The 11,349-nt window shown below is 41.0% G+C and overlaps 1 protein-coding gene across 3 annotated transcripts; it reads left to right on the top strand.

Annotated features, from left to right (window-relative positions):
• Positions 1-488: 488 nt before the first annotated feature.
• On the top strand, positions 489-8,250 carry LOC105030503 (tripartite motif-containing protein 35). Of its 3 annotated transcripts, XM_020041732.3 has the most exons (7): positions 489-964; positions 2,316-2,777; positions 4,514-4,609; positions 6,436-6,666; positions 6,759-6,781; positions 6,866-6,984; positions 7,871-8,250. In XM_020041732.3, exons 2-7 carry the CDS (start codon positions 2,358-2,360, stop codon positions 8,038-8,040), a joined length of 1,059 nt encoding a protein of 352 aa, XP_019897291.2. In that variant the 5' UTR covers positions 489-964; positions 2,316-2,357; the 3' UTR covers positions 8,041-8,250. The 3 variants fall into 3 exon arrangements, with proteins under 3 accessions (XP_019897291.2, XP_019897296.2, XP_010902699.2); XM_010904397.4 differs by lacking the exon at positions 489-964 and having other exon boundaries at positions 1,502-2,777; XM_020041737.3 differs by lacking the exons at positions 489-964; positions 4,514-4,609 and having other exon boundaries at positions 1,500-2,777.
• Positions 8,251-11,349: the final 3,099 nt, after the last annotated feature.

The raw sequence follows: 11,349 nt of genomic DNA on the forward strand, positions 1-11,349 counted from the left end.
TCCCACATTATAGATGTTCTGTGTCTTTATGACCAATGGCCAAACAGACACACACACACACACCCTAAATCTATGACCATAACTCTGTACTAGAGGATTACACTGTAGTCTATCTAGGATTAAACATGTTCTCCTTCCACATATTTCCAGAACATTCCTCCAATAAATAAGAACAGAACAACCCATCCTGAGCTCCATTCCAATCTCTAAACCAGCCACACAGCTCATCATGTACATACTGATGGATCATTCATACAGAAGTAAACACGTACACAGACATACATGTTCAGCACAGTTATCCATCTAAAATGTTGTTCCATTGGTATTTTTCCAAAGAGACACACTACCTTTTAATATACTGTCTGGGTGCTTTCAAAGTGTGCTTTTTCAAATCACAGGACAATAGGCCAGACCCCGAGGCGCGGTGGGAAATCTAACTTCTCTTTTCTTTAAAAAAGTGCATTGTTTCTTTTTTAGCTGCGCAATGGATCAGTTTTGTTTTGGTTTCATTTTCACGTTCAATTAAAGGAATACTGAACGCACCGCAGACGCATGCCTGTCAGCCATGACGATGCCCGGAATCTCGGGGTTAATGCTGCAGATATGCTGGTTCAGGTCAATGAAGGAAGTCTGGGGACAAGCATTTGAAAGAAAAAATGACGTAAATGTCGATACGCCTGGAATATACCTGCATTTTCAGAATGCAACACGTTAAAAAAACGCAAGGGATGAAACTAGTATCTCAAAGACCATGACAAGCAAACACGCTAACGCCTGGCTGACATTGTGTAGATGTTGTGTTGACGTTTGTGCGTTCCCTTTAGAAAGCAGGTCCTGTGATCTCTCGGTGAAGATTGGCCACTAGATTAATGCATGCTAATCTCTCCCTAAACCACCAACGCGTGGTAAATCTGCCTGCACAGTTGATCTCAATTGCAAACATCAATCGCCATCCCCTAACGCAGTTTAGTATTACGATTTTTTTACAATTCATAGTGTGAGTTATTAAAAGCCAGGGATTTACAGACAGTCTTAGAGTGTTTCTGCAGCCCTGTTCCAACGGCACACTTTATTTTTGCCAAATGACTTGAAAATGCATCACTGACCTTCCTTGTCCAGAGAACGCTTCACTTTATTTTACATATTTAATATTTTGTTTTTCTTGTCAAGGACTGTAGCTTAATATTCAATGAGCTAGATATCTACTGGCATGTGTGATGTGTTCCTTAATCTGTCTTCTGAAAGGCGTATCTCTAAATTCTTTCGATTTACTAACTCTTTCTCACATCGTGAGTGTTCTGATCCTCGGGTCAATTTATCAAGGGATTCAGGGAACTCTGATATTTGATTAACCCCTCTTTCGTAGCCATTTCTATGCTCCAATTCTCTTACAAATGTATTTAGCTAAATTTAGCTAAATGTAATGCAAACCCATTCAAATGGCTATGAAATGGCAGAGGCTTTTGCAGGCTTCACTAGCACAGCACATCTCGCACATCACAGAGGCATATGATTCCTAAGACACTCGTGAACTAGAACCAATAACATTGTCTGATCTTTCTGTGCGGTTTAAGCGATGTGCACCTGTAACTCTGAGATTGACCCAGAACCACAATGCCTCCACCTCAAGTGTCCTAGACAGCTCCAGTGTTGACAGGCCTTGTTCTTATAATAACAGCATTGCAAGTAAGACTTCACTTTTGAATTGGTTAAAATGCATTTGGAATTCTCCTGTACCTTCTACATGGCGGAAACATCTTTAACATATTTTAAGTAGTTCAGTGTCTGGTCTCATTGATTTATTTCAAGATAGCCGTGCACGCAACTCAAATGTACAAGCTAATGAAGTAGCTACCAGCAAAGTCAGTGCTAGAAGGAAGAAATTGCACTAATCCGTTAATTCATATGAAATGTAAATCCTCTGAGTAGAATAGATGTCATTCATCATTGATTAAAGATTTGCATTCACTCTAAATGTTAACAAAGTCTATTCACTGCTGGTTTCCTTGTGGAAGTCCACTTTCATGCATTCAAATGCTGTAAGAGATGTGTGTCACACACACGCACACACACACACACAACATGCACGAGCCCACTGAATCATCTGTTCCTCCCACGTCAGGTGAGAGAGAGCGGTTGCAAACTACTTTCATTTTCAGAAGTTTCGGAGCTGACTGTAAACAGCCTCACACTGGCAACAGTTTACAACTCGTTTTAACTTAAGACGTCTTCAAAACTCCCGGAATCTGAAGGTCAACAGCAGCGTAGAGGACAGGACGGTCACAGACAAGAATTAACCTGCTGTCTTTTTCCAGTGGCTTCAGGGGGACATAGTGACAGTGATTGATTTGAAGAAAATGGCTACCAGGTCATCTTTTGAAGAAGATCTCTCATGTCCTGTGTGCTGCGACATCTTCAAGGATCCTGTCATGATGTTGTGTGGTCACAGTTTCTGTAAAATATGTCTGCAGAAATCCTGGAAGGAGAAAAAGTATCGGGAATGCCCAATGTGCCGAAGTAAATCCTCCAAAACCGAGCCTTGTCCTAACCTTAATCTAAGGAGCCTGTGTGAGACCTTCTTAAAACCACCACTGGATGGTCAGACCCCTTCAAAGAAATGCAAGACAAGCGCTGAGACGCTCTGCCATTTGCACTGTGAGACCTTCAAGCTCTTCTGTCTGGATGATGACCAACCTATCTGTGTGGTATGTCGAGACTCACGAAACCACAAAGCTCATAACTGCAAGCCAGTCGATGAGCTGGCAGAGGATCTTAAGGTAGGTCTGGTTTGTTTTTATGCAACTGGTCGTATGGATCCTGCATGCTGAGCAATGTTCCTAGACATTTTGTCACAGACGCACCTGTGACCTGTAACAGTTCCATTTGATAATGACCACCAGTAATGATCAGTCATAATGAACACCGCTCCTAAAACGGAAGTACAGCACATTCGTGTTGTTTGTTGAATTCATCTACCTCAGACATTGCACCCAATGATTCCCTACACGACACAGTTCTCTACTTATATCTGTTCTGTTAGAAAATAAGGACAGTGTCACATTTTAGCAACCAGGAAATGACAGAGATTTTGATTATTACATCTCTGGTGTTGCTGATGGTGAGAGACGATGCAGACGTTCAATTCAGAGTTTTCAAGGCTTTCTTGTTATCGGATGAATAAATATTTTCTAAATAATAAATAATCTCACTCTTAAACATAATAAACACAGGTTTCGGTGAATACATTTATATTTAGATTCACCTGAGACTGCTAAGGAAATTACACTGCGTTTGTGCTTTGGGATGGGCTCAGCATTGTGCACAGAGGCGTGGCTAGGATCAAAATACATTTGGGGCTTAGCCCACCCTCCTGCTCCGCCTGGGACAGAAAGTACAGGGTTTTGAATGTACATGCGGAATATTTAGATGTACACGCTAGCGGCCTACACGTCTACATTGTCATAATGTGTGATCGGAATTAGAGATGAATAGATCAGGGGCTGTTTTTTTTTTATTATTAATTTTGTTCCATTTGAGATCTATTCATCAAAGATCCCAGGGCTAACGACCGCCACTGACTGTGTATGTACATATGTTTCTTTGCATTATTTTCTTAGCTTCAACACTGAGTTATTAAGATGTCCGGGGAAACAGTTTTCTTTAAGATGGCCGCCACTGTACTGTTTTAGATGATTGTCATTAAATCAACACACTGATTAACAGAACATACAGTGAGTATACTTTTACACAGACTGCCTAAGGGTTTTAGTGTGACAGTTGGTGATTTTGGGATGGATTTTAACCAGTCCAATGAGGAAGTTTAAGACAGTTTCCATCTGAATCCTGGCACTCAGATGAGAAGCAGAACAAAAAGGCAAGATAAATAGCAAAAAGGGCTTCATAAAATATTTTTTATTGGAATGATAATACATTTTTATTGAGTGAAACACTTTAAGTAAAAAAAAAGGTTTGATTGTGAATGAATAACATGAAGGTTTGACTGTGAATGAATAACATGAAGGTTTGACTGTGAATGACAAACATGAAGGTGTGACTGTGAATGACAAATATGAAGGTGTGACTGTGAATGAATAACATGAAGGTTTGACTGTGAATGAATAACATGAAGGTTTGACTGTGAATGAATAACATGAAGGTTTGACTGTGAATGACAAACATGAAGGTGTGACTGTGAATGATAAACATGAAGGTGTGACTGTGAATGACAAACATGAAGGTTTGACTGTGAATGACTAACATGAAGGTTTGACTGTGAATGAATAACATGAAGGTTTGACTGAATGACAAACATGAACGTTTGACTGTGAATGACAAACATGAAGGTTTGACTTTGAATGACAAACATGAAGGTTTGACTGTGAATGACTGACGTGAAGGTGGGACTGTGAATGACTAACGTGAAGGTGTGACTGTGAATGACTAACATGAAGGTTTGACTGTGAGGAATTATCTATCACTCTTTCATGGCTTTTTAGTCAATATTTCATTGCAGGTGGAACTCAAGATTGCGCTGAAGCCCTTACAGGAGAAGCTAGAAGTCTATAATATTGTTAAAAAGGGCCTTGATCAAAGAGTTGAACTTATAAAGGTATGTCATGGTTTCAAACATGTGTATTAAAAGCTACAAAATAAACAGCCCCCCCCCCCCAAAAAAAAGATCCCCCCGTCTTAAGGTTGTGTTACAATGCAGTTAATTTTGTTTTCCTGTCAGGTGTCCTCTGCTGAACCAACATATCCAAACTGTCCATGAGGTTACAATAATAATGTATTGAAATACAGTGGGGCAAAAAAGTATTTAGTCAGCCACCAATTGGGCAAGTTCTCCCACTTAAAAAGATGAGAGAGGCCTGTAATTTCCATCATAGGTACACTTCAACTATGAGAGACAAAATTAAGGAAAGAAATCCAGAAAATCACATTGTAGGATTTTTTAAGAATTTATTGGTAAATTATGGTGGAAAATAAATATTTGGTCAATAACAAAAGTTCATCTCAATACTTTGTTATATACCCTTTGTTGGCAATGACAGAGATCAAAAGTTTTCTGTAAGTCTTCACATGTTTTTCACACACTGTTGCTGGTATTTTGGCCCATTCCTCCATGCAGATCTCCTCTAGAGCGGTGATGTTTTGGGGCGGTTGCTAGGCAACACAGACTTTCAACTCCCTCCAAAGATTTTCAATGGGGTTGAGATCTGGTGACTGGCTAGGCCACTCCAGGACCTTGAAATGCTTCTTACGAAGCCACTCCTTCATTGCCCGGGCGGTGTGTTTGGGATCATTGTCATGCTGAAAGACACAGCCATGTTTCATCTTCAATGCCCTTGCTGGAAGGAGGTTTTCACTCAAAATCTCACGATACATGGCCCCATTCATTCTTTCCTTTACACGGATCAATCGTCCTGGTCCCTTTGTAGAAAAACAGCCCAAAGCATGATGTTTCCACCCCCATGGTGTTCTTTGGATGCAACTCAGCATTCTTTCTCCTCCAAACACAACGAGTTGAGTTTTTACCAAAAAGTTCTATTTTGGTTTCATCTGACCATATGACATTCTCCCAATCCTCTTCTGGATCATCCAAATGCTCTCTAGCAAACCTCAGATGGGCCTGAACATGTACTGGCTTAAGCAGGGGGACACGTCTGGCACTGCAGGATTTGAGTCCCTGGCGGCGTAGTATGTTACTGATGGTAGCCTTTGTTACTTTGGTCCCAGCTCTCTGCAGGTCATTCACTAGGTCCCCCATGTGGTTCTGGGATTTTTGCTCACCGTTATTGTGATCATTTTGACCCCACGGGGTGAGATCTTGCGTGGAGCCCCGGATCGAGGGAGATTATCAGTGGTCTTGTATGTCTTCCATTTTCTTATTGCTCCCACAGTTGATTTCTTCACACCAAGCTGCTTACTTATTGCAGAGTCAGTCTTCCGAGTCTGGTGCAGGTCTACAATTTTGTTTCTGATGTCCTTTGACAGCTCTTTGCTCTTGGCCATAGTGGAGTTTGGAGTGTGACTGTTTGAGGTTGTGGACAGGTGTATTTTATACTGATAACAAGTTCAAACAGGAGCCATTAATACAGGTAACGAGTGGAGGACAGAGGAGCCTCTTGAAGAAATTACAGGTCTTCGAGAGCCAGAAACCTTGCTTGTTTGTAGGTGACCAAATACTTATTTTACAGAGGAATTTACCAATGAATTCATAAAAAATCCTACAATGTGATTTTTTTCTCATTTTGTCTCTCATAGTTGAAGTGTACCTATGATGAAAATTACAGGCCTCTCTCATCTTTTTAAGTGGGAGAACTTGCACAATTGGTGGCTGACTAAATACTTTTTTGCCCCACTGTAAGAGACAAGAAAAAGGAAGAAAATGAGGTTATATGTTCTAAGTTCATACAGTCCTCTCACTGTCTTCAGAACCAGGTCCAGAGCACAGAGCGGCAGATTAACAAGGAGTTTAAGAAGCTCCGCCTGTTTCTACATGAAGAAGAGGGGGCCAGGATAGCTGCACTGAGGGAGGAAGAGCAAAATAAATGTCTGGGGATGAGGACTAAAATAACAGAGATAAATGGGAAAATATCCTCCCTTTCAGAAACAATCAGAGCCATAGAGGAGGAGATGAGAACAGAAGATGTTGCATTTGTCAAGGTAAGGACCAGCGTCTCTATGTCCCTTGGAAAGCAATTGTATGTTGTTGGTTTCTACCTTCAGTATTCACCCAGAGTTTTCCTGCCCTACAGAACTACAAGGCCACCATGGTCAGGTGAGTGTTGTCGTCCTCCCGTCTCTTCTACATGGCTCTCAAACCCAACCCCACAGCAACACTGACTCATGGATGTTCTTCCAGGGCCCAGATCCCACTGACCAATCCACCGCTGGTTTCAGGACCAGTGATAGACGTGGACAAACACCTAGACAACGTGCCGTTCCGGGTCTGGGAGAAGATGAGGGGGGTCGTGAAAGATGGTGGGTGTCGTTGTACTGTAGCCTCGAGTCTTGCCTGAAGCAAGCTGTACCACATTCTGTGAAATCTCTTCCTAATTTGTATATCTTGTGATGATCAATCTTGTGATGATAAAGTAGATCACTGAGAGAGTTTTAAATGGGTTGAAAGATTAATTCAAAATGAAGAGTTCCTGACTCAAAGAAGATACAGTGCCTAGTGAAAGTATTCGGCCCCTTTGAACTTTTCGACCTTTTGCCACATTTCAGGCCTCAAACATATAAATATAAAACTGTAATGTTTTGTGAAGAATCAACAACAAGTGGGACACAATTATGAAGTGGAACGAAATGTATTGGATATTTCAAACCTTTTTAACAAATAAAAAACTGAAAAATTGGGCGTGCAGAATGTATGTAAAAAACTTTTCTTTCCAACTTTTTTGGAAAGGAAAGAAAAGCTGCGGAAGAAATCAAGAGACCACTGCACCATTTTCCAAATATTTTGGAAAGGAAAGAAAGGGTGCAGTGGTCTGTAAATTTTTTCCAGAGCAGAAAATGGTGCAGTGGTCTCTTAATTTCTTCCGCAGCTTTTCTTTCCTTTCCAAAAAAGTTGGAAAGAAAAGTTTTTTACATATATATATATATATATATATATATATATATATATATATATATATATATATAACCCAGTTGGTTATACAAGGGATTACATGAGTTATGCATAATTTCTCTATCTACTTTACATCAGGTTATTCTAATAAAATATGATATTGTTTTCCGTGAGCATTTCGTTTTTTTGTAACAGTAACTCAGTCACTAAAAGGGCAATTTTTTGTAAACTTCAAAGAGCCATGGAGGAGCTCTTTACATTTTGTCTAAGGTCTAACCTCCCGTTCCCCCTGTTCAGTTCCTGTGTCCCTGGACCTCAACCCTGCCAGCCCATGCCTCCCCCTGTCGGATGATCTGACCAGTGCCATGTTGAGCGTAGAGACACAGCAGCCTTCCGACAACCCTGAGGTGTTTGAACTTTTGGAATGGTTCCTGGGTTCTGAGAGAGAGACCTCAGGGACAATATAAACCAGCTCATACATGTGATACTGGAGTCACCCAGAGGAAGGGAAGTATGAGGACTCGGTGGTGGAATGTTAATTATTATGAAGGAAAATTAGTTGCAAGCTTCCTGTCTTGGTCCGCCATTCCCATAGTGGTGAAACAGAAACCCCAGAGGGTCAGATTTAAGCTGGACTGGGACAGAAACCTCAGCGGGACAAGATTCAACTAGACTAGGACAGAAACTCCAGAGGGTCAGTGTTCAACTGGACTGGAACAGAAACCCCAGAGGGACAGGGTTCAACTGGATTGGGACAGAAACCCCAGAGGGACAGGGTTCAACTGGATTGGGACAGAAACCCCAGAGGGACAGGGTTCAACTGGATTGGGACAGAAACCCCAGAGGGTCAGAGTTCAACTGGACTGGAACAGAAACCCCAGAGGGACAGGGTTCAACTGGACTGGGACAGAAACCCCAGAGGGACAGGGTTCAACTGGATTAGGACAGAAACCCCAGAGGGACAGGGTTCAACTGGATTGGGACAGAAACCCCAGAGGGTCTGAGTTCAACTGGACTGGGACAGAACCTTGACAATAACACAGACCTACACTAAGAGTCTTTCCATACTTCCATACATGTGGAATGGCTGTATGTTTTCCCTTACAGTCAGAGTTCCATATTATTTTAAATAGTGTCACTAATAACCTGCGGTTTTAATTATTATACAGTAACGTATGTAAAAAAAAAAAAAAAAACATTTAATTTATTATTTGTTATACCAGGTTATGTAGTCAGTATGGCCTCTGATTTGTCTCTTGATTTGTTCTTGATATTATAAAAAAAATTAAAATCTACCTGTTTGAACTTGGATATCTGCATAGCAGATTCATACATCCATGGTTCCGTGCATCTCATTAGCCCATAATCGTTTGGGCTAGTCACATACATGCCCATTTTAACATGTGTGCCCATTTTAACATGTTTGCCCATTTTGACATATTTCGTTGGTTATTCTGTACCATTTTATATGTAACCTTTACAACTCAAAACGCATCTGGATTGTGGAAAGGTGGATTGTGGTCATTTCCACGACAGGAGAAAAATATTTCTAATACACAACACAAATAAATGAAAGAAATTACTGTAGTCTATCTTATACACATTTATGGTTTGGTATTTTGAGCTGTTTTAGTTTTCCTGAAAAATATTTTTCCTCTGTTCTACAACCTCATGAGACTGTACATTACTAATGGAAATTATAAATAACAGGAAAATATAAAGGGACATATGCCCACCAAACCAGACGCAGGAATGAAAGACTAACCATGAACAACTGAAGAAGAATGTGAAGAATTTCCTGTTGCTCCCATGTAATTTATTTATTCCCATTGGTGTATTTATTCAAGTGCATATGAAATATTTCCATCTGAAATGGATCATTGTCAATAAACCAGGCCAACTGGAGCTACATAAACATGTGAGCATACCAACGTTAATTCGATTCAAAACACTAAGGACCCTTCCTGATTAGGTGTGGAAACATCCCCTCTGCCTCCTCTTAGCTGGGTCAAGACTCCTGTGATTTGGTGAGACTTCCAGCAGAGGGCTCCAGTTTATATATTATAGGTGCTATTCATGCTTTCTGGTAACATGAACATGAAAACATTAAGAACGTTTCCGATCATTCTTTGACACATGCTACCCTCCTGGGATCATACAGCTGATATGTGGTAGAAGATAGGGACCTGAAATCTGCTCCCCTCCTGGGATCATACAGCTGATATGTGGTAGAAGATGGAGACCTGACATCTGCTCCCCTCCTGGGATCATACAGCTGATATGTGGTAGAAGATGGAGACCTGAAATCTGCTCCCCTCCTGGGATCATACAGCTGATATGTGGTAGAAGATGGAGACCTGACATCTGCGCCCCTCCTGGGATCATACAGCTGATATGTGGTAGAAGATAGGGACCTGAAATCTGCGCCCCTCCTGGGATCATACAGTTGATATGTGGTAGAAGATAGGGACCTGAAATCTGCTCCCCTCCTGGGATCATACAGCTGATATGTGGTAGAAGATGGAGACCTGACATCTGCTCCCCTCCTGGGATCATACAGCTGATATGTGGTAGAAGATGGAGACCTGACATCTGCTCCCCTCCTGGGATGTTCCAGCTCATGTTAGGTAGAAGATGGAGACCTGACATATGCTCCCCTCATGGGATCATACAGCATGACGTTAGGTAGAAGATGGATTATCAAGCCCATACCCCAACATTTGTCAACTGGCACCTCCGATCAAACTTTTCGACTAATACGCAGAATGTCACAGTCCCTATGGAAGAGGGTAAGTACATGTCTTTGATTTGATCCTACAGGATAATAAATTAAAAACTAGAGATGTCAAAGTTAACGCGTTAACGCTTGTGATTAAATTAAAATACTTAACCCCCCTTAATTTGTTTTTCACCGTTAATGTATATTTCATTTTTGTGCCTCGGCGCCATCCACCAAGTGTTTGACTTTAGCGGGAGCTGACATGATCGCGTTACTATCACGCATTTATTGTTTACCAGTAAATGTATTGGCTGTTGACTTGACCTGAGCTCTTCACGGGCATCTTTTAAATACAGTATATCATTGGAGGGTTGGCATTCATGTTGTGAATCGTGTTAACTTAACACTAGTTTAACAACAGCCTAAAAACGCGTTAGTAGGCTGCATATCCGTTTGTGCAATGGATGTGAGCAAATGGGAATATCTCTTCTTGCGTCCTGCACCCCAGTCTCACTACAAAAATGCATCAAACAGGAATGCTAGCCATTGCTCCCCTAGCTCTGTTGCATGAATCCACCTGCTAACACTTTGCTTGCAGCATGGTAAGTTGTCATTATTATTATAGGTGTGTATTGTAGCCACCAAATAATAATTGGTGGAGTGTGGATTGTTCCGGTAATAAATATGTGGCAAGGTCCCAATTGGGGCCAGACATCCCTATTCATAATCAGACAGAAACCCAGGAGGGTCAGAGTTCAGCTGGACTGTTCATTATCTGACCCTGATAACAATACACACCTACACACATTCACACAAGCCTTCACAAAGAGAGTCTTTCCGTGCATTTTACATTTACATTTTACACGTTTACATTTTCATACATTTCTTGGGGTCCACAAAAACTTTAAACATCACGTAATACATTCTAAATATAACTTTTATCTCTGTTTGACTTTTATGGTCAGAGATTTGTATCACTGCGTTTTACTTTTTGGGTCAGATCTTTTGCGACACATTTATTTTTTTTTTAAAAAGAAATGTATTCTAGCAAGTTTGA

Source organism: Esox lucius, chromosome 3, assembly GCF_011004845.1.
Source record: "Esox lucius isolate fEsoLuc1 chromosome 3, fEsoLuc1.pri, whole genome shotgun sequence".
NCBI lineage: Eukaryota > Metazoa > Chordata > Actinopteri > Esociformes > Esocidae > Esox > Esox lucius.

Bases quoted from the DNA above. Each gene is read 5' to 3' on its own strand.
- LOC105030503 (XM_020041732.3), top strand. From the start codon at position 2,358: ATGGCTACCAGGTCATCTTTTGAAGAAGATCTCTCATGTCCTGTGTGC. The intron at 2,778-4,513 runs GTAGGTCTGGTT...ATTTCATTGCAG, and splicing joins AGCTGGCAGAGGATCTTAAG to GTGGAACTCAAGATTGCGCT. The intron at 6,667-6,758 runs GTAAGGACCAGC...CCTGCCCTACAG, and splicing joins AAGATGTTGCATTTGTCAAG to AACTACAAGGCCACCATGGT.